This window comes from Geospiza fortis, unplaced genomic scaffold (genome assembly GCF_000277835.1).
Source record: "Geospiza fortis unplaced genomic scaffold, GeoFor_1.0 scaffold194, whole genome shotgun sequence".
In the NCBI taxonomy this organism is placed as follows: Eukaryota; Metazoa; Chordata; class Aves; order Passeriformes; family Thraupidae; genus Geospiza; species Geospiza fortis.
The window spans coordinates 3,391,689-3,415,895 of record NW_005054322.1 but is presented as its reverse complement, the minus strand read 5'-3'; the positions used below and the strand labels follow the sequence as shown (position 1 = coordinate 3,415,895).

General features: G+C 36.6%; 1 protein-coding gene across 1 annotated transcript in view; it reads left to right on the top strand.

Moving 5' to 3' along the window:
• The first annotated feature begins 5,592 nt into the window (after window positions 1-5,592).
• Window positions 5,593-24,207, top strand: part of ZC3H13 (zinc finger CCCH-type containing 13) — a 39,632-nt gene continuing 21,017 nt past the window's right edge. The window contains 7 exon segments of the mRNA XM_031056765.1: window positions 5,593-5,794; window positions 6,234-6,343; window positions 11,569-11,680; window positions 17,839-17,947; window positions 19,587-19,726; window positions 20,441-20,601; window positions 21,885-22,082. Of these exon segments, the coding sequence (XP_030912625.1) occupies window positions 5,678-5,794; window positions 6,234-6,343; window positions 11,569-11,680; window positions 17,839-17,947; window positions 19,587-19,726; window positions 20,441-20,601; window positions 21,885-22,082 (947 nt within the window). The 5' untranslated portion in view covers window positions 5,593-5,677.

The following is a 24,207-nucleotide window of genomic DNA, read 5'->3' as shown; positions in this document are numbered from 1 at the left end:
GCTCTTGCCCGGCTTGGTGCTGGGCCGGGGGCGCACGGGGGGCTCCCCTAGAAGGGGCGGGGTGAACGCCCGGAGGCGCCATCCCGCCGTGTGCCCGGGGTGCCCTTCCGTCAGTCAGTGGTCGTGCTGGAGTCTGCTTCCCGTATAGTCGGATATATCGTGATCGTGGGGGGTTTTGGTTGGATTTTGGTTTTGTTTGGGTTTTTTTCTTCCACTTCAGTAGTGCTCTTCTCCCACTCTCTGGCAGTAAAATAGTTTCTGCTCTATGTGCTCAAAAAGGACTACTGATTTCGCTTGTATGAATTCCCGCATCACCATTCCTTCAGGTAGCGCCTACAGCTGACTCCCATCCCTTCCACAACTCGTAGCCGGCAGGTTGGGTTAGTGTGGTTGGGTGGTCTACTCAGGGCCTTGCCTTTGGCTTCTCGATGGGGTCTCACTCCACCGTTCATTTCTTGTCAACCTTCTTCAAGAGTGCTTGAAGTCAGGTGTTTGACTCTCAGTGGGTTAGCATCCAGCGCTTTGAGGGATCTTGGGCTGGTGATGGAACACTCACGGTTCCTCTGTGCACACGGGAGTGGACAGACTCAGCCAATGCACCTGAAAACTGAAGAAGTGTGGCTTTATGCGGCTGTGCCCGAGATAATACACCCTGCTTCTCGGCATGTGTGCTGAGAGTGACGGCATGCTAATGTGCTGATCCAGCTCTCAGGTGGGAGGTAATGTGAGTTCACTAAGGCAGGGTGAACTTGGACCTGTCCACTCCAGTCTTCACAGACTGTCCCTTAGTTTGGGGAAGCATCTTCTTTGAGTGTGAAGACTTTGTTAGACAAGGCAGGGAATACTCTATATATTTCTGGATATGGTATTGGGGCCCGATGTTTTTATTTACCTGTGGAAAGCCAACCATGATTTTATACCTGTGCAAACATATTAAGCAGTTGCTTGTTGCTGCTAATGGAGAATATCCTATGTGAAATTAGAGGGATCGGTTCAGGTTACTGTGGTGATGGGTTACCAGCAAGGAGTTTTTCAATTTGGATTAATTTATAGTTTTCTGTCAAACAGGCTTCTCTGTGTGAGTATTTGACTGCTCTTTTGAAAGGTTCATTATGAATGCATTTTACCATTTTTAGTAATATTTTTAGGTAGTAAACCCATGGAGCTTCTTCAAATATTGCTATTTTATTAGCGATGGGACATAGAAATGTTAACATGGTAATAGGACCCGAAATATTTTCAGGTAAAAGCTCTTAATTTTAAAAAGTGCAGGGAACCATTATCAAAGCTGTTATTCAGTTTTCAACATGTATTTAGTTTATCAAGGAGTGTTAATAATGAGTTTGTATCTAAATATCTGTAGGACTTTGAAGTAATTTCACTTGTTATTTGAAATGGCATATTGTTTATCTCTTCACAGGTAGGATTTTCTGGAGTGATGTTGTGCATAGCTTGTGTGTGGTGTGGTGTGCATGCACAGACATTGACATGCTTATGAGTGATGTCCTGGACTTCCTAAAGAGATTTTTTATCTCCTTAAATGTTTTCTTGTTTTTGAACTTTGCTTTTGTTCTGTTATATCTCAGTTTCAAGTTTTCCTGTAGAATCCTTCAGGATTCATTTTTTTGGGGGGCTGGATTAGGTTTCTCTAATAGAAAACCAGGCATTTCAGATAGCTCTTGATTATGACTTAAGTGGTATCACACTGATTTTGAAGAAAAATGTTAAGCATGCTTGACACTAAAATTTAAGAATGTTGGTAATAAAAATTACAGAATTTCAGTGAATGCTGTCAATCATATCGTATCTCATGGATTTCAGTTCATTGGTCAGTGCTCAATAGGTGCACTCACTTCTCTCAAGTCTGTCACATTTTAGATGATTCCTGTAAATAACACTGTGATATATTCTCCTTCAAATGCTAGTGTAATTAATGTCATTAACAGATTGTCTCTCACCCTGTGAAAGTTATTTCCATTAAAGAATAACATAGATGCATCCGTGAATGAGTTATCCTAGTGTTATGGTATTTCTAATTTATTTTAATGGTTATAATGGATCTTATTTATGCATGAAAAAGTGATAATCTACAGTTAAAATTTTAGGTATAGAATTTATTTTAGGAAGATAAAGTTAACTTTGCTTAGTTTCAGAAACTTCATTCTGTTTCAGAAGTAGCAGAAAGTTCAGTGCGCCTAAGAGTCAGCAGTGCAATGTCATGTACCTGAAATAGAGAAGTGTATAATATTCTACTTATAAATTTATTTTTTTTTTAATCCTGGTAGTAATTATTTGAAATGTTGAGAGTGCTTAAGGCTCAGTCCACACTGGTGCTCACAGCTGTCTAATCCCACATTAGTGTTTGATAAGGAGATGGCAATTCAGAGACACAGACGTCTGATGGAAGGTCACTGCACTGGCCATCAGCGTGGGGTTGATAGCAGGGCTGTGATCATCAGTGGTAAAACAGCACAAGGTGAAAATGTTTCAGAAGGGGAATCTTTATGGGATGTTCCATTTAAATTGTTCTTGGTTGTCCAATAATGTGCAGTCTGAGAAATTTGGAAATTAAACACATAAGTTTTTCCACTTGCAGTACTTGTTTATGAGCAAGGAACCTTCTCAGAAACAAAAAAACTGTCATTATCCATTTGAGATTTTCAATATTGTTTTAATAGTCTCTTTATTTTTCCAACTCACTTGGTCCTCAAAGAATGAAAATGGGACTGACTGCATTTGCAAGCACAGTCTCTGAAATGCATAGTTTGACAAAGTGAAGTTCCTCAGTTTGCCTCAGATTAATGTGTCTGGGCTCTAATCCTGCAGCCTTTGATAACATCTGTATTCACTGAGCAATGGAATTGCGTTTCTTGTTACACAAGGGAGGCCCTCTTGATAATATGTGCATACAGAAAATAATATGCTGTGCACTCACAGCATGCTGGGTTTGCTTCTTTAGAGTAATCTATCCTGAAATATCTCTTCTATTAATAAAGGATCAGTTGTTAATTGCAAACTGGTAGGTACGGGCCAGACTATGAGGTTAGAATTGACAGATTGCTACCCAAAATAGTGCAGGTTTTTGTTTCTCATTTTAAGTTGTTTTGGTTTCTTTAAATAGGGGGTTTTACAAATCTTAGAAGATTTAGGGTTGAATGGTATTCCTCCTAGTTTCCATCTGCAAAAAATGCAGGGGAAAAGGTGGTTGGAATTAATTTATCTGTTCAGTTAGGATGATGGTGCCTCTTCATCCTCTCCATGTTTGTAACTATCCTTTTAAGCCTAGTCGTCATCATAACTTCCTATACAAGTTAATTCCAAAAAGGTACTGAATGCTGGGTAAAAATTAACATTTAAAATGAAAGTTTTGCCTCTGTTTCTTTGAAAACAAAAGTACATTGGAATTGAGGCAAAATTAATGTGATTTTTCTGTATGCTCCTATGATGTCAGTGTGTACTTGTGTATTAGACTCATCTGTCCTTCATGTGTTGAACCTTCTCCCAATGCCATTGCCAGTGTCATTTATCTAACTCTTTTAATTTCAGATATGGCTCTTTTAACTGTAAATATTGAATCCAAATTAGGCATTTGTTATATGATTGTCTTATTAAAAATGCTTTTGCATGTGTCAGTTGATTTTTATATCTTCTATTAAAAGAATGTGGCTACCTGAAGCTGTAGACATTTAGTAGTTTTTTCCTGAGATTCTGTGAGAATCCTGAAATGGAAGGGTGCTCAGCTAGGTGAGATGTGGTATTGTTTTGCTTTCTAACTTTAATGGTTTATCCTGTCAGACTTTTTAACTATTGCTGCACATTGAGCTGTCCACAATGACTCCTAATTATTTTTCTCAGAAGACTGGACTAATTTGGTCTCATCAAATATTTAGACAAAATCATTTCTCCTTGTGTGCATTGCATTATATTTATTTGCATTTCATCTGCTGTTGTATTACTCAATTCTCTAACTCAATTAGATCTTTCTGGAAATCTCTGTTCTCCACAGTTCTTACTAACCCAAACAATTTCATGCTACTGGAAATTCTAATGTTTGACTGTCTGCTTCCACTAATTGATGTTAACCATTGTTTTTAATGTTTGGTATACACCGAATGGTTATGGTTAACTTCTGCCCTCCCTGAACATCTTGGTTAATGTCTTGATTATCTGAACCTTTTTTATGAGATAAAATGCTTCAGATAATCAGAGGCTTGGAGAAGGAGTCAGTAGAGCAGAGGTCTACTGAGAAATGTCAAATACATAGTGTAAGCCTTCTTTCTTCCATTGTTTTTAAAGGAGCTAAAGTGCTTCCCAAGAACTTCAGCACAGCATTCTGCTTGTAGGAAATGCACAGGTGTCAGACTCCTAGGGAAATCTTGTCATGGAAATAACTGTAGGGTTCAGATAATGAAGTGTCCACGTTTTTACATGATAATATTTTGTTTCTCTGAAATATAACCTTACCGTATGGAAACTGTGGGACCATACTGCTGATCAGATGGTGAAAATGTGTATTAATCCTCTCTGGTGGATGCTAGTTTAAATGTGTATTACTCTGGCTTTATGGATGAAGTTTGTCATTTGTAACCTGTTTGTGTATGAGGTAGTTTAAGTGTGTGTGTTCTAAATGTGGTGATGTGTGCAGTGCCTAGAAGCAGAAGGGTAGGAGATTAATGTCTGGCTCATCATGATCTGCTGATGAATGCGAGTGATGGCACATTGCAGTACAACAAAGAGGTGTGCTTTTGAGCTGTATATAAATTGATGAGTACCTGGCAGATGTTCCTAAATTGATTTTATTTTTGTTTTCATCAAGTAGAATGTAAAGAATAGAGATTAGTTTTTGAGGCCCATTTTGCCCTTTTTGTATGATCTGTCTGTAGTGCTAAAAATATATGTTCCTTTTCTTTTCTTTAAATATGGTTGGTTTTTTTTCTTCTATAACTCCTTTCTCAGGTAAGATAAATTGTGGCTTCTTGTTTATCAAAGTTATGCTGTATTTCCTTTAAAATCTGTTTTTCTTAACGAGAAGGAGCTACTTTTTGAGCAGATTAAGAAGTGCATCATCATTATGGAGTTGTGTTTTTGGTTTTTTTCCTAAACTCATGTAATTCCAAATAGTTGTAGAAAACAAACACAGGCTGTGGATGATAGCAAGATGACTTTCAGTAGGTTGTCATACACAACAAGGGGGAAAAAAATAAAGCTCTCATTTTTAAAAATTTGTTTCAAAACTGGGAGGTGTTTTTAGTGGTTGAAACTGGTTTCTTAGAGGTTGGTGAATTAACATTAAAGGTTTTATTCACTTTAAGTCACTTGAGTTCGTCCACCAAAAATACACGATGAAAGAAAGCATCTGTCCTATGTGGTGTTTGCTACTTAAATGAATAACATGTCATATGATCTTTCCCAAGGGGAAGCTGAAGAATCCAAAGCAGGTCATGAAATGAAATGAAAAATTACCATTACTGGTGTTCAGCTGACTAGTTCAAGTCAGAAGCATTCTGTGTTATTAGATACATTTCACTCATTTATGACTTCTTTTTCTTTCTTCATCACCTCTGCAGCAACTCTTGCAACGTATTTCATACTATTTTATTCATGTGAGTTCAGTGTCAAAGCCCCAAACTGAAGGATTTTACAGTTTTGCTTTTTTTTTTGGTTGAAGTAGTACAAAATGTCAAAAATTAGAAGGAAGGTCACAGTGGAAAATACCAAGACCATATCTGATAGCACATCCCGAAGACCCAGTGTGTTTGAAAGGCTTGGACCCAGCACTGGAAGTACTGCAGAGGTGAGTTGTAAAAGTGTTCTTCCTTTCCTCCCCACCCCAGCGTCTTCTTTTCCAGGATTTATATGGTGGGAAAGAGTAGTTCAGGAGCAGCAAATACTCAGATGTTACTGAGGTTAAGTAAAGGTGAAAAGAACTCCTTAACATATGGATGTTCAACATGCTAATACTAGAATTTTCAAATACCGTGTGTTGTGCCAGCTTCTGGATGGAGCAGTATTACTGTGCATATTAATAGTGTTTCCACCAACCTAAATTTTTCTCTGCCAGACCTGATGCTCTTTGTTGATTATTTTTTTTTAAAATCAATTATATTACTGGTAGACAGAAATTACAGATAAATGGGACTTAATGTGGAGTCATTTGTTTGTTCTGCCACACTCACACCAATGGTATTTCCAGAAAGGAGTGTGAAATTCACCCAGTAATGTCTGTCTCTTAGACACAGTGCCGTAACTGGCTGAAGACTGGCAACTGCCTCTATGGGAACACATGTAGATTCGTACATGGCCCTTCACCACGAGGTAAAGGCTATAGCAGCAGTTATAGAAGGTAAATCAAGAACTCACTTTGAATTCTTCCCATGCTGTAGGAAAATAGCTTTTGCAACTCTGTCTTTTGTTTTGTTGGTCTTTTTTTTTTAAGTGAAATGCTGTGGTGTGCCTAATTGTGTGTTATATCAGTAACCAATTGCCTTATGAAGCTGCTTAAAACAATTATTTTGGCAATGTGCAGGATTTTTGTGTGTATACAGCTTTAAAAAATGAATAGTTAACTGGATGCAGATTAACTATATATTACTTGAAATATGAAGTTCAGGTACCTTAGTGCTTTTTTGTTTTGGCGTAGTGTCACTGCAGCTTTCTGGTATACTTTTCTGTCCTGTACTAAAATGCTGGTTTGCAATTACTTACAGCAGTGCTTACACTCACAGCCCTTCTGCCTTTGCTGTGTTACGTGATGAATGTCTATAATTTCTCTCATGTTGTGAGAAAACACTTCTCTTCAAAACATGGCTTTGTGACTTTATCTATCAGATATTGAAAAATGTCCTGTATTGTAGGGGGAGATTAAAAAAATTACCTAATTTTTCAAATGAGAATATTTTTTAATTATATGTCTCTTCATATGTTTCTAAAATTTAATTTTTTTCAACTGTCCTTTGTGTGGCATAACATCTAACTTAACTGAAGCCAAGTATGGCAGCAAGCTTGTAGTGTTCTTTCTATAAAGGACAAAAAGATGTTATGGTTTTAGCATAGTATCTCTTTCTGCGAAGCCTTCACAATTTACAAACAGCTGTCCTTCATAATGCCAATATTACCTATAGGTTATGGATGGGCACACTGAAGCATTAAAGAGTAAAGCAACAAAGGGAAGGTTGGCTTGATGTTAGGGTTCTGTGTTTGGTTCTTTTTCCTATTCATATGGCTTGCTCTTAGTACGATCTTGACTTTGCTTGTTTGATCTTCCATTGCTTCCAAGGTGCTAGCAGCTGGGATACAAAATACATAATACTGAGTTTAATGTTTCTTTTGGTGTGTAAAAAATTTTACTCTGTTCTGTGCTGAATGTTCCAAATGAATAAAGTAAGCGATTTACTGGTAGGGATTAAATTTTAAAACAGTTAAAATGTCACTTTCTCCTTGCTTTTAGTGTTTGGAACACTCAGTGCGTAGTTCTGCTTGGTCATTTGAAGAAAAGTGACATTTCTTTTAATGATTAAAACTGTGTTTCTGCTTCGCTGTCACCAGTGACATTTAAGAAAAATGTTGCTTTCCTTCTTCTTATTGCTAACTTTTTTACTAGGACTATATGAAAAGTCAAAGGACAAGCCTTCTTGCTTATTTGCTTGGCACATTCAGCATTTAATAAAGGTGTTCTTAAAAGTAAAAAGGGGGAGGAAGCCCACCACCCAACCCCCCAAACCAGACAAATAAAAGAGCTGTGCCTGTCTTCAAAAGTTTCCACTAATAGCTCTTGGCCAGGCATAGAAAAAGCTGGTACATAATATATACATAATAAAATGGTGGCATTTTCATGCCATTTAACATTAAAGACATTTTCCCAAATGTTATCCAGGCATTTCAAATGCAATTTTATTGGCTTCAGGCAAGCCAAACTAATGCTGCTTCTGCATCAGTTCAGTTAAAGCAATATTCTTGTTCAAGTATCTGGGATAGCAAAATGGCAGTGTGTCTGCATGTGTTCAGTCAGCCTGCCAGGGAGCTCTCATCTGCTTTGCAAGGAGTTGGGTAGGACAGAGCATGTCTTGCTGCCTTTCTGTCTTTCATACCTTCTGCCTCAAGTTCCATACCTGCCTGCAGTCAGTCCTTTTGCTGATAATGGTTTTATCTGACCATAATGCCTCCCATAGTTCAAAACATCAGCAGACAGTAGGAAAACTTGATTCTGAAGTGTGATGAAGATTGATTTTAGTGCTAATGCTGCCTCTCACAGCATGAATTTTAATCTTGCTATAAAAATAAAACCTAACGTGTTTTTACATGAAGCATACCTGATGATGGTATTGAGAATTCAGTATTAGACCTGCCAGTCTTCCCAACATCAGAATTTAGGCAAAGCTAAGAGCTGTGTGTAAACATGCTATCCATGAGGAATTTTGCTCTTTCTGTACTTGTAGATTGTTGCTTAGTTGCTTGGCAACTTCCTGGCTGGCTCCTTCATGCAATTGTCGGGATCTATGCAATTGCTGGGCCCTTTTCTTAGGCTGACTGATCCTCTTTATTTGGGATCATCGCACTGCATTTAAAAACCAAACCAAACCAGCAGTCATACTAGGAAAGAATGTATGGATTTTGAAAGTTTCAAATATGGGAAACTGGAAACAGGGCAGTGTTTCTTGAGCAGTTATAATGTGTACATAATACACAAATATTGGTCATCTGCCTCTATGCACATGTGTGCTCTCACACAGGCACACAGAGATATCCTCAGGTAGGTGTGTTGCAAGGTCTTCCTGTTGCTGGATGCTTGTTCCTGACACTGTAAGAAGTACAGGAGCAAATCAAGTCACTCTTACAAATGTGCATTTCCTAAATGCTGTTGAACATGGAGAACTGAACTGTTGCAGGAAGTAATGCTGTTTGAAATCACTTAACTGCCTTAGAATTTGAAATGAGGAAATTCTTCATTTTAGGCCTTATCTAAAAGATAGGCCCAGCTCAAAATATTAAAAATAAATTGCGTAATGCCTTTTGTGTGAAAGGTTCTGTTTTCAGTTTTTCTGCAGCTGAAAGTTTCAGTCTAGCCGCATCGTCTTAAGCTGCAGAGGTAATTTGTCATGAACTGTTGAAGTTCAACAGTAAGCATGACCTGGAATAACCAAAGATCCCTTTTGGAGTAGGCGGGGGGAAAGTTATGTAGAAATGAGGCTGTGGTACACATAAAAGAAAAATCAGCTAGTAGATCAGCTTGTTTTTCTGTGCATTCAGCCAAAGCATCTGAAAACAGTCATGGCTTCATGAGTAATTATTTCTTAAAGTTTGACTAATTGTCAGTCTTATTTTATTAGTGTTTTTGGAGGGTTTTGATGTCTTTGGGGAAGGAGAGATAGGGTGATTACCATGACTTTGCTTTGGTGTTCTCCTAAAGCTGAAAGAAGCTTACCCAGTGACAGCAAAACCAAACAAAGAATTGTCCAGCAAACTCCCGCCCTGAACATGTACCTTTTAACTTTGTGGGGTTTTTTCATAGCTTTTATAATATTTAAGTCGATTTGAATAGTGCTTTAGCACAATACCTTTTTTTCAGCATGGGAGGGAACAAAAAAAATTTTAATTGGGTAAAATTGGATACTTTGTATTCAGTTGGCTTGGCTACTTTGTTTTGTACCCCAGCCTGTAAGTTGGAAGGAAAAAAAAAAAAAAGAATGTCAGATGTGACTCTATAAGGTGCATGAGCTGCACTCAGTGCATGTTCTCTTGCTTTCTCCTTCAGCTAATGGGATTTTTTCCTGAAGGTATTCCTCTCGAGGAACAGTATTACAAATACATTATTGATAATCTTTCTGCCTCTTAGCTTCATTTTCAGTTTCACTAATCCAAATCCTTTGTATTTGTGGCTTAAATATTATTAAAAATTAAGGTGTTGAATTGCACTTTAATGCTGAAAGACAGTTTATTTGTTGAGATACCTGATGGTTGGAATGCTTCAGAGAGTTTTGGTAATGCAAATAATTACCTTTTTAATATGGAGGGAGGGGAAAATACTTTGAATCATAACCTTTACTAAATCCAGACACTTTAAAGATTATATGGTCATGCATGCAAAGAAAATAACTTATTTATATTTGTATGCTGGTTATTATTTGATCCTTAGTGATGAAAAAAGCAGAGCTCTACTCTTCTGTACGTTTTCTCTGATCTAGAGTGACCTGTACTTACAATTTCATGGAGAATTAAATGCTATAAAAAATGAGAGCAGTCATTGATCTTTGTCTCTGTAGGTCCTCATACATTTAACCCTGTGATGCAGTTTAAAGAATTAAATCTAGGAAACAGTGCGGAGGAGGAAATGGAAAAAAATTACTTTTTCAAATATGTGCAGATTGAAAATGAAATGGTATTAAATTAAATTTTAGTATGCATTGACTGCGAAACAGCCATCACAGAAGTACAAAACTCAGTATCAACTCAATGTATATGAAGAGAAAATTTGTTTTCTTGAACTGAAAGGTCATCTGAAACAGTTCCTGCATTTCCTTAGCTTAGGAATTCATTTGAATCACAGAATCACAGAATGGTTTGGGTTGGAAGGGACCTTAAAGATCATCTGGTTCCGCCCCCCCTGCCATGGGCAGGGGCACCTTCCACTGCACCAGGTTGTTCAGAGCCCCATCCAGCCTGGCCTGGAACACTGCCAGGGATGGGGCATCCACAGCTTCTCTGGGCAACTTGTGCCAGTGCCTCAGCAATGCAATGATTGTTCTCTTCTAACACATAAGGGGTGAATGAACTCATGAATCCATACTAAAATTATAGTAGTGTAGGATGTTCCTCCTCCCACATCACAGTAATATCTTTTACAGAAACTATATCATAAAGGTGCATGACTAGCAGAGTTCACCCAGTATTTTGTAATTAAATAATGAAATAGTTATTAGTGCAAGATGGAAAATGGAAGAGGCCTCCAGGAGTTAATTTCTGGTTCATGGTCTTGCAGCAATGTTTTCCTGTGTAGCAGCCTCACCTAGACCATGGGAGGATGGTGCTTAGGTTATCTCTGCTTGCAGACTTCATCCACATTCAGAGTTGTGCTTCTCTGTGACTGTCATTGCTAGTCTATAGTAGTTTGATTCTGCATTAATTGTGATTTTACATATATATATATGTAATATATAGAGAGAGACACTTATATTTATGTAATATATGTAAAAGTTATTGCAGCTTAGGTTAAGGATGAGGCTAAATCTTCAAGTATTTGGTAAGAGTGATTGTGAAACACATCTGCATGATGGTCACAAAAAGGTTATTCTGGATGGGAAGCTGATTTAGAGTAGTAACTGAGTAATGCCATATATACATACAAATAATTTTTCTTCTTAGAGTGAAGTCTTCCTTGACTGTCTGAAAGGAAAGTTTTTATAATGCTTAAGCCCTTTAGAATTGAATATTTTCTTATTCATCCACCTTGCCTCTGGGTGGGAGGTTTAGATTTTTCTGGATATGCTAATAAAATAATAATTAAAAGACAGATAATATTCCTTTAAAAATAGTCCCATAGAACTGGTTATATTATGTTTCTGTATTATACAGGTCACCAGAAAGACCCACTGGAGATCTTCGGGAAAGAATGAAGAACAAACGTCAAGATGTTGAGGCAGAGCCACAGAAACGAAGTACAGAGGAATCATCCTCTCCTGTTAGGGTAAGAGTGGAGTTTGCAGAACTCCAGAATCTCTCAGTAACAATTGGGCAGTGTGTCCTAGAAACCTTATTGTTGTGACTTGTAATATTGAAAATGTTTTAAGGAACTGATCATTTTGTACATAGCATATCACATTTTTTGTTATGAAGTGTCTTAACAATTGTACTGTTTTGCAATTTTGTAGTGCTTTCTGGTCTCTTGGTTCCCAAAGATTTTATAAACCCCACAGACTTAAAATGTGTTACAAATACTGATAAACAGGTATTCAATAACAGTGCAGACTCTTTGATTATTACCAAGAAAGCATACTAACCATTGTTTCAGTCGTCCACTATTTTTCCCCCAACACTTACTCATGCATCCCGACCTAAGTTGTTCACCCCAAATTTGCTTTTGATGAAACCATGCAGTTACGATTGTGCTGGTTCATTTTGCCTTCCTCCTCACATACTCATCAGCACCCCAACTGCTTAATTAATGAATTTTGCAAAAAATTCATTATTGTTTTTATTTTGTAAGCATCTTTCTGCAACCCTGTGGCCCTCAAATATAAAAATTTAATTATTTTAAAATTGTGTTACCTGTGTCTGATGTTACAGACAAATAGGGATAGAGTTCGTAGTGTGACCCTGCACCTATGAAGCAGTAGCACCACTGTGTTCCTGCACCATGTTTAACACCATCTTCATATGAATAATTTTTAAAAGGTTTTATTTGTAAAAAATCAGTTTTGCTTCTGCAGGTATTGACAATGTTCTGTCATTTCCTCTTGGTCTGTTCCTACTTGTTGTGTAAAATAAATCTTTTTATGTCAGCTGTAAATAAATCATCAGCAGCTGCTCTCATTAAATTTGACTGAATGGCTTACCTTCCAATCATGTTTTCAGTTGCTGTTAATTTTTGTAAACTCTCAATATTTTTACTGAAATGTGTTTCTTTTATTTTCTAATAGTTTGAATAAACTGTTCAGTTATTGAGTACATGGTTGGTGGGAAAATTTTTTTTCCAACCGTCATTAAAAATTCGCTGTAACTTCTGTCCTGGTGCAACTCTAATTTTTATGTAATTCTTACTTTTGATTAGTTAACCTTGCTTTTTATAGTGTTCTCTTAATGTAATAATAAAATACTCTTAAGCAACTAAAACCCAAGTGAAAATGAACTGGAAGCAAGAATCTAAAGGAATTGGAGGATTAGTGTTAATGTATCAAAGAATTTTATTTATAGATTAAGCACACAGCAGAGTGAAAAATACTCTGCTTCAATCTCATAAAATGGAAGATTGAGGAAACAGCTGAACTTTTGTTTTAGTTCCATGGAGGCAACTCTCAAAATACAGGATATCAAAGAAAATATTCTGGAACAAATAGATGAAGAGGGACAGTCGTCAAGAGTTGCTTTGCAAAGAACCAGGATATCTAAAAGGACAGAAGACTCAAGTGGCTGAACTGCTAAGAAAAATCTTGCTCCAGTGGTACAGCTGCTGTTACGGTGGAGATCTAATATGTTATGTTTGCATACTTTATTAAAGCTTTTGGGGTAACAGCAGAGCTCGATAAGAAAACTTTGAAATAATGAAAAGTAGCTTGTTCCATAAGAAGTTTCATAATTTTGGTTAAAAATAAAAAGACCAATCAGAAACATTTCTGCAGACAAAATCTGTGCTTCACCAGACTACTAGACTGAAACTTCGATGGAGAGTAGTGGTTAAGAGAGAACTGCCTGACATAGGTCAAACCTGTTTTGAAACAAGACTTCTGAGGCATATGTATAGATAGTCAAAGAATAGAAGGTATAGTATTTTAGGTTTAGAAGCCAGCTAAGGGGAAAATTTTAGATTAATTTGAAATTGAATTACACAGAATGCTATTGTAATTAATTTAAAGAATGTAGAAAAAAGTTGGACATTCCAAATGTCAGACTTCACAGAAGATTTGAAAACAGTACTTGGGATTACTGAAGTCTGAGGAATGCCATAAGGGTTGGAAAAGATAGTTTTTGGCAGTACAATGGCAGATGAAACTTGGTGTTGGCAAGTGCAAGGTCATGCACAATAAAGTATTTAAAACAAAAAATGAATGAATTTTTTAAAAGTAACTGAAACCACGCAATAGAAAAATAAGTTATTGTGGACAGCTCAATGAAACCATGTGTTCCAAGTGAAGTCACAGTTGTAGAAGCAAACATTCGGGTATATAAAAATGGAATAGAAAATGATTGATAATATGCTGTAGAAATTCATGGTCCAGTTTTATTTGAAATGCTGTTTGGTTGTCATCACCTGTATGCAAGAAAATACAGTCAAAGGTCTTCTTGAAGTGGGCAAAGAGGTGAGAAATAAACTGGAGAGAAGAAAGGACATGGGATGAATGAATATGATGTATGTTTGAGAGAATGTGAATTAGATGCGTCATATTCGTACTTTAACCCAGTAGAAAGGGTGGCAAATTTGAAAATGACAAGGGGAAATGCTATTTATGTTATATATAACAATTCTGCCTGGTTGCCAGAAGATAGGCATGCAAAGCTGAATAGGTTCCACAAGAATCTAAGACAGTATAACTAGGATAAAATCTTTTCAGAAGAGATTTTTTTTTCTTTGGAGACATAACTAGTACAATCTATATGTATTTAGGAAGAAACTTCCTATATTGACAGTTTATAGACTATATCCCTTTTTATTTCTTCATGCTTTGTATTATTATTTGCAGAGACAATATGCTATGTTATGTGGACACCTACATTAAACTCAGTTGGTTTTGTTTTTCTTGGATTTGTGTTTGGAATTACTTCAGCAGTGTACTTTAGTGTGTCAGTCATTATACAAATAATTAGATGAGGTTCCTGCTGTTACTGTATTCAGTTGGAAATTTTTATTTTAAATTATGAGAAGACAGTTACATTGGTGTGTATGAAGTCTTATCTAAAGTCTTAACGTGGAAGGTGTGTGTGATTTGGGAGAAACAGTGGGAGGAGCTTAATGTACATTTAGGAAGGTTTTTGTAAGGAATGTGTATCACTTGTTTTGTATCTGTGGATTTTGTCACTGTAGCTTTTATTTCCACTGGAAATAGGACTCAGCATTGTCTTCCATCTCTGAAATGGGAACAAATACCGCTTAATGTCAGGGGAACTTCAGATTCATTTACTTATGTGTTTCTGTAGAATGATAGTAGTTTACACTCTAAAAATATTATACCTGGAGCAATGTAGTACAGTGCTCACCCAAAATGTTGTAGATGTAATCTGTGTAGATTACTGTAGGTTTAAAGGAATCTGTGCTTTGGAATGACTGTTTTGCTGCTGCATGTGTGCAACCTGATAAGGTTGAAACTGAGATTTCTGCAATGCAAGAATTGTAGGTTGTATCAGTCTTCTCTTCTTTCCATTGGTGTTGGCAAAGTAACACTTCTTGGCTAGAAACATGTTTTACAGATTGGATGAGTCCTTTTGTACTTGGCCAGGCTTTTGTGGCAGTAGGGGGAGATTTATTCAAGTAGACACTTCAAGTCTTGTGCTGTAGAGGGCTGATCACATGGGACGTAGAACTTCAACTTGAATAGACATTAAATAAAATCTCACAGAAGTCAGCCATAATGTCATGAGTTTTTCCCTTTCTTATGTGGTATCTCTCCTAAATGTCAACATATGAAATTGTAAACATCTGTCCAACACCTGCTATGTTTAGCTGTGAGCATATACCTAAAAACAGCATAGACAAAGTCTACTAAATCATTTCCTCTTAAGGCAAGCTACATTGTTTTTTAATAAATAAATATATAATTATGTAAGTATAATGGTTCATGTCTAGAAAACAGCATTTTTTCAGAGTCTGCAGAGAAGTTGTTAACAAGAGTGAGTATACAGCATCTTCAGGTACCAGTGACAGTCATGCTATTGGCCTTTAGGAACTTAACTTACTTTATTCTTGGCTTGTTAAGGGAGAGACAAAAAAGGTCTGTAAGTATATGAAGGAAATATTTAATTCCCATAGTATGAGGGAATCATATGTGTTTCAAGTGTAACAAGTAAAATAAAAGGAATATGTTGAAGATTTTTCAGTGAGAAAAATTAGGTATGTGTTCTAAACCATCATAACTTAAATTCTTAATTAGCATGCCCCAGGAAAAATATACTCAATTTCTAAACTGATATTTATTTTTCAAGGTGCAATGTTGTCAAAATCTTTTTTCTTGACAACTAAGCAACATTAGTGTGAAATACCATGTTTCCCCTATATTCAGTATTTCAGTTTGATAGCTGTTTTTGTTCTCAGTTCTTCTGTAGAAATATGGTTGTGCCACTACCGAATATTTCCACTGAAAGGAGAAAATACAGGCTCTTGCAAGATGCTTGTATTGGCTTGTAAGTCCGAGGAGGTAGGCATGATGCATACAGGTTGTGTAGTATTTTTAACATGGGTTATTAAATGGGACTTGAAGCATTGACTTGCTGCACGTTCTGTGATGACAAGGTATTTGATGAATTTTCTTTGGGAGATTTTTTTAAATCGGCGTAGAGAGGTTGTCCTACTGTTCATATTTCAGTTTGCTGGTAAGAGGTAGTGTTGAATTAATAGAAGCTAGTATTAATACTTAAGAAATTATGGTTTTGTTTATGTTATAGGGCATAGTTGAAGTATGTAGAAGTATACAGCCCAGTAGAACATCTGTGGCCTTCATGGAGGGTGGGCTAGAAAAATAAGAACAGTCTTATGAAAGAAAAGAATGGTTGCAGAGAAGACTTGTTATGCTTACGGATTTTTAGATCTCATCAGAGTAATTTTCTTTTAAAGTAAGTTGCTTTGGGGCATAGTAGAATTCTGGCCCATAGACTGAATGTCTTTAGTACATGTTGAGACAATGGCTTAGTGGATGTAGACTTGTCTGCAGTTGATGTCAGAAACCAGCATGACTCAGTAAGTTATGACCTTCTGCATAATTTTAGAGATTTACATTATTTAACTAGAGATAAGTTTTTAACATTGTTACTGAATAAAAAGGAATAGTTGAATTTTACTCATTTTTGAGTGACTGACTGCAATTTTATTTTGTTTTCTCAGTGTATTTCTAAGGTGATGTTAAGGTTTTAAATTAAATCAAGATCTAAGTCCCCGTAAGGAATAGCTAGTGAAATTCTCAAGCATCTCCTTTTCTTGATGTTTCTCCCACATACCAACGTGAAAGAATCCACAGAAAAATAAAAGAGGGCACTGTGTGAGCTGAGAACAACAGGGCTGTGGGACAGATTTTGCTGTTCTGGTTTCCTGTTTAATAAATTAACCTGAGATACTTTAAGCTTGAATTTTCTTCTTTTGCTAGTAGTGAAGAAACTTTGTCCTGTGTTCCACTTGAGTCCACATACATAACAAAGAGAATGTTGCTTCAGCAGATGCAGAGGTGCAGCTGTGTAGCTCTGTACTGGAATTTAGCAGGGGCACAAGAGCAGCACAGCATCATTTGACATGAAATTATCTTTTTTCTTGTACGGATAGTCTCTGGCTTTCTTAGGTGTTCACAGGACATGGGAAATGGGTGCTACTGCATTAGTTAGACTTCTCTTGGAGACAGTGAAAGTCAAACACAAAGCTGTCGATGGAACTTGATTTGATTGTGTTGCTTTAGAATTTTTCCCCTTCTGCCAGCCGAGGGTCTCTGGTTTTATTTATTATCTCCTCCCCTTCCCTATTCTTTATCCTCTGAAGAGTTAAATGGTTCCACTTCTAAGGCTCATCTGCCTTGCATATAAATATTCTTATTTACAGCTGAGAATTCTTGCTCAGGCTGTTAAAATTATACTCTTTAGGTGTTCATTAAACTTCTGGTCTTTAGAACTTAATCTCTTCTTTTGGTGCCTATTTTAAACTTTATTCTCTGATGTGCTTGACTCTTGCCGTGCTTTTAAGCCTTCTTATTTTATGAATCCTTTCTTCTCTTTTCCTCATCTGATATTTGCATTCTGATTATATGAAATTGCATTAGAACATGTAGCCTGTGGAGTCTCTGCTTGTTTAGGAGAGTATTTGTTCAACAGGCTAAAGGAAGAAATGCTTTTTGTGCTATGAAAAAACCCCAAAATACCATATAAAATACACCTGCTTCTTCAGGCTTCTTTTGAAATAAAGTTGTTTACTCTAATGCAACATTTTTCCCTTTATAGAAAGAGTCCTCACGAGGAAGACATAGAGAAAAGGAGGATATCAAAATTACAAAGGAGCGAACACCAGAAAGTGAAGAGGAAAATGGGGATTGGGAAACAAATAGAGAAGGTATGTATTGAACTGACAGTATTGAACTGACAGTCCCCTGATGCCTCAGAGAACTGTGAGGTTTCTGGGCTGTGTGTCGAGTGGAATGCTTCAAGATTTGGTTTCTAAGCAGAATACTTTGATGCAGTAGCTGTTAATTTTTTTTTTCGAGGAGAACTAACAAGTTACATGAGTTGGATCGCTACAGTGGTTCAGTGGTTAAACCAACTAGCTTTAAAAACAGGCTTTTTTTGGTATAGTCTACTCCATGGTGAATCTTTCACATTAAGGACACTAGATGAATCCAAGTTGCATCTAAAGTAATTTTGGAACCTGTCAGTCTGAGAAGTAGAACTCCTTTGAATTCAAAAGTCAGCCATTTTTGTTGCATAATTTTTAGTGGTGTAAGCTGTCATTAACAACGTCTCCATTAGAATAACAACAGTTGAAGGTGGACATCAGTGAAATATTTATGTTTTAAAAATACTTGAAGAATGCTAAGTGTCTTGCATTACCTTTGTAGTCACTTCTGTATGAGTTGGTGGGTGGGAGTTTCTGGGTTTGGAGGACTTTTAGTACTTCCTGAAAGTTTCATTGTTGCTGTGGGCAGTTTTTTTCTCTCCTAAGTTTCACTTCTGTTAGACTCCAGGTTGACCTGATAGTGATGTTACAGGAACTTCTACTGAGCTCTGTTGTTTCTGTAGTTTTCTGAGAATCTCTGTTTCAGAAGTAGTTACAGCATTGCAAGAAAAAAATGGCAATTCTGATCCCATCTGAGGGAATTCACATATTATGAATATATTTGCAATGAAGTTCATTTTTATGTAGTTCCTGTATGTAGAAAAGGGAGTAAAAGCAAATAACTTTTTTATGAAGTCGTCTTTTCTCTGACAGATATTTCCCCAAAATGCTTGTTGAATATTAGACTTAAATATCCATAAAATTAATATAAACAGAGTGAATAAATTCAATTTTCAGTAAGATTTCAGTTGCCAGGTTGGAAGCTTAAGATATTAACTGTCCATGACTTAATGAAAAAGTGTGAGAAATAGCATTGTTTCTGCTGTGAAAACCAAACAGTGGTAATGTTGTAAATCCAGTTGTAAACTCTTGGAAGTGTATGTTCATCCAATGAAAGGGCTAATACCGAACTCCTCTCTTATTTTAAAATCAATGTTTACACGTAATTAATTAAGTATATTGATTGATTTGTAAGACATTGTATTAAATAAACCCCTCTAGTATCATGCATCATTATATGAATCTGTTTCATGTGAGTTCCCCAGTTAAGTAGTGCTCTACATATTTTCACTCCTTGTGAAGACAGACAGTTTTAATTTTCTTGTTATTTAAAAATAAAGTGGTTTACTTTGTTTTCCTTGCTACCTCGGATGCATGTCCATGAAAGAAGTTAAGGTGTTCTTTTTATGAAGTTTAAGAGTTGAACTTCAGGGTGGATGGAACTAACTGGAATTACTTCAGATTTGCACACAGAATTGCCACAGAATTTGGCATGAATGCCAAATTTCCTTGGTCCATTCATGCAGTGCTTAAAAGTCATGGAAATATTTATGCTTGGCATCTAGTATGCTGAATTTTATTGTTGTATTTTTCATAAATTGTTTACTAATAGATTTACTTTTTTTTTCTTCAAATAAAGACTCTGATAATGGAGATGTTAATTATGATTATGATCATGAGCTGTCTTTGGAAATGAAGCGCCAAAAGATTCAGAGAGAACTCATGAAATTGGAACAGGAAAACATGGAGAAACGAGAGGAAATAGTAATTAAAAAAGAGGTTTGTATTATGTAAATGTGAAATAAAAAAAACCCAAGTCATCAGCCACTTCATAGTCTTAAGAAGACTTTAAGTTTTTGGGCCGCAAATGCACAGTTGTGTTATGTGATAGTCAACAATTGGCACGTGTGTAATTAGTAGGTGACTTGAGTACTTGAAGTATCTGATTAGTCATCCAGCACAGTAACCAAGTTTTCTCCTTTGTGAAGTCAGCTATTAAATGAGTAGGATTTAATGCATTTTAGTGATACAAAACTAGTAAGATCTGTAACAGAGAAGATAGGAAAACACAAGGCATTTCCCAATCTCATTTTCCAGCTTGCCTTGTAGTAACAGAATAGAGTGACAGAGATGAAGCTGTAGCTGTTAGAAACTCTAAAATTTTGGGGAAGACTAAAAAAAACATCCTCTAAGGATTTTTCTTTCTTTTTGAGACAAATGGGAGTGTTAGTTGTGAGCGCACTGATTTTAAACCTTAAGTTACACTTTTTGTAACGTATTACAGAGTACGTCACCTTCTCTTCCTCCACACTTTATCTCCTGTCTTCCTTTCATGCTGTTCTTTGCAAACAATGTGATGAGGTTGAAGGAGAGATGTTCATGGTTCTCGTACTCTCTCACTTGCTGAATTTGCATATTTGACACACATATCGGCATACAATTACACTTTTGAGCATCAATGTCTTACTGCTTCATTATATTCTTTCCCTCAAGATTTCTCCAGAGGTGGTTAGATCTAAATTGTCACCATCACCATCACCACGAAAGTCCAGCAAATCTCCAAAACGAAGATCCAGTCCCAAATCATCATCTTCAGCAAGTAAGAAAGACAAGAAAGCATCTACTGTCTCTTCACCACTTTTGGAGCAGCAGAGGTCAGTATATGGATGCCTCTTGCAAGAGAGTGAGAAGAGAACCACACTTACATTTATTACTGGAGTTTTCATAAATAATGTTTTCTGTTTTCCTTCCTTTCAGTGCCCCTGATTATATAAATTCAGGAGAAGATCTCTAAATTGTGCGTTGTGAATCATCTTATGCAGATAATTGTCATACGGGTGTAGTTTTCAGTTGATTATTTTCATGGTTTACAAGTGGATCTTTTCTCTGAATCTTCAGAATCTTTGTGAGGCAGTGAGAAAATACAAATCATTGAAAATAGGAAAACATTTTTGTTTGAAACGCTGCAGCCTGTGAAGCAGCCTCTCTAAACTGAAGTGTTTAAAATTTGACCAACTGCACATTCTGTTGGTGTTGCATATTACTGTTCAAGATATAATGTGTGATTTGGGGTGGAGGGAGGGGGCAGAGAAGAATTAAGGAAAAAATATGTAAAACTCAGAGGATTTTAACTGGCTGCAGTGCCACCAAAGTCAATCTCCAAACCTGCTTCCAAAGTTCTTGCTGGCCACAAGATATTTTGAATTGTTGTTTGCAGCTTTTAGATAGGAAAGAAATTAATCCAGCAGTGTAACCAGACACATTTGTCTTTGGGAAAATCCCCGATTTAACCTATTTGTTAAAATCCCCTTTAAAGTAGGGACAGAACAACATTGTTTCTGCTGCAGGAATGGTATAGCATGTGCTGGTATACTACTGACATATGCAGTGATACCTAGTTGATAGGATTTATCTTAGTGGTAAATTATGCAGAAAATACATAATGTTTCATATTGTGAGATGCATACTCAAGAATGTGTAGATGCTTCATCCTGTCAGGTAGTTAACATTAAATTGAAAACATGAGTAGCTCAAGTAATTTTGTGTGTGTAGTTGGGGTATTGCATTGCAGAAATGGGAGTATAAACAAGGTACTGTATGGTTTTTGTCTTCAGATGTACACAGTTCATGTAAGGGCATTTTATCTTTGAAAACTGGTTCTGTCTGAACAAGAGCAATTCCTATTTTTGTTCACTTCCTTCAGAAAAAAAGGCTATAAATCGAGGAGCTCACCATAAATTTTTACCATCACTACTCACCTTTCTGTCAAGTTCTGCTATTGAATGGTGCTTGCTAAGGGAGTTGGTAAATCCCATCCTAAAAGCTTCAAGGCCTTTTATGTTATAACTTTTCTGTCAACATCTGAGAAATTATTGTTTGAAATAGTTGTCAGCTCTTCAATTTTATAACCCCCCCCACCCTGTTAATTTCTCTCTAGGAGTTCTAAAAGTACTCAGAGTAAAAAGAAAGGTCCTCGTACCCCTAGCCCTCCTCCTCCAGTACAAGAGGAAACTCCCCTGGGGAAAAAACACAAGGAAAAACATAAAGCAAAAGAACGTTCAGAAGAAAAGGCAAGGGACGTAAAAGAGAGAGGGCGTGACTTTGAAAGGCACAAGGAGAAAAAAGAGAAGCAGAGGTAAGTTATGTTGCATTATTAGCTTTTAACTCTAACCTTGCTTTTAAAATTATATTCTATAGAGCACTGAATAATAAGGGTGGTATTACCTACTTTGCCAACACCCTTTTCAGTCCTCAATGAAGTATTTTCAGTATGTTATGTAGGTGGGTTGATAGACTATAACTAACAGATTGGTAGGTTTTAATTGCATAACTTATTAAGTTTGTAAAATGCCTCTTTGAAAGCTTCATTACTTCTCAAGAATTTGGATCTTCACCAATGGAGCAGGTTGTTTGCCAAAATCTTTATTGAAGTCATTCACTGGTCTGATTGCATGCTTTTCTGAAATCTTAGAGGACTGATATCTTTGCAAGTTGTCAGTGTGCATTTAATCTCTCCCTAATCTTCAGTAGGTTAAAGTATTTTTGAGGTTGTCAAAGACTAGTGACATTTTAGAATTGCTTCACTTTTGCAGATATACATATTTATATATTACAAAAATGGTGGACTACTATGACTATTCTATTATTTCCTGGAGCATACACGTCCACTTAAGCTGAAAGATACACGATTTGCATTTTTATGTCCTGACTTTTCTTGATGAAAGTAAGGTGCATCTTGTTAAGTCGTTCTTTGTAACTGGCATAGCAGACTAAGGATTGGAAGAGCAGTGAATCATGCATTTTTAATTGATTAAATAAATTCCACCATACTTACTTGAAAGTATTTTGTTTCCCTCATGATTGCACACTCCATTACTGGAAGGAAGTCGCAAGCAGTAGAAAAGAACATTCTAGGTAGTGCTGAAAGAATCAAGACAGTACTTGTCTTATCATTGTACTATAGCCAGGTATTGCTGTGGTGACTACAGCCTTGTATTTCACTGTTGGATTTTTGTCTTTTATTTCCTCTGCATAATAAAAATGAAGTTAAAATGTCAAATCTCTGTAAGGTACAGTCAGTGAAATAGTTGAACGTTTTGATGGATTACTTTCATTCACTTGCTGCTGGGATTAGCCTTTAAAATTTGTTTGAGCTTGAAGCTGCTTAAATAGAGTTCTAATATTACAGAAATTTTTTAATAAGGTAGGAAAATATTTCTCCATTGGTAAGAATTCTGTTTTACCACCACATTAAAAGTTAGGTGAAATTACAATAAAGTTTTTTTTGTTTTACCATGTTCTAGTTTTTACAGTCTAGTGTAGCAAGAAATTTAGTGCATATCTTGCATTCTTGAGTTTTGCTAGCTTAAGGTAACTTCTTATGTGAAATCATAACAAATGACTCTGTAACATAGCTCTTGATATGGTAATCACAGGTTCTGTCTTGGAGGTGTCTGTAGTTTCCTAGAAATGTACTAATGCCATCTTAGCCCTGTTAAACAAGCTGCTGTTTGTTTCCCAGGGATCCGTCTGAAAGCTCCCGTAGACAGAAACGTTCTCCTAGTCCTGCAGATCACTCTGGCAGTAATTCTTCCCCTTCCAGGGAGTACTCTCCACCTGCTGCAAGGCGAAAGCAAACCTCCCGAGCTCCAGCCAAGTCAACCACTCACAAACATAACTTCTCACCCTCGCGCAGGTGGGAGGTCAATTCTGTGGATTTTATTTCCTTTCATACTTCTGGTTTGGAAACTTCCCCTTTTGGTTTGACTACTTGTTTGTGAGTCTGTTGTGAATGTTTGTTCCTCAAACACTTGAGCTCTGAGACTTTTTGTTTTTTGTTTTTTGTGATGTTACTACATGGAGGGTATCTGTCACATTAAGAACACAAGTCACAGTGAAAATTTCCATTTATCTGTTCCTCTCAAATGTTTTGCCTTCAGGTAGAACTTCAGAAGTCTGATATGAGATACAGTCAGTCTGTGAGCCTTTGGGAACTTTCTTCCTCCCTAACCTTGCCCTTTTTAAGAAGTGGAACATGGAAAAATATTTTACCTTTGAGATTGGAAATGGGCAGAGTTTCTCTGTTCTAGAATGGGTAAAGTGATACACAGGTCCTAGTTCTGCACATCTTTCTTAAGAAGCAGGCACAACTGACTAAACAGTACTGTACAAAGCTTCTTGCAGGAAGTTTTAGGGAAGGTGTCATATCTGTTAGTTCTTGAGGCTTTGAAAAAAATGTTTTACCATCCATTAAAAATGGA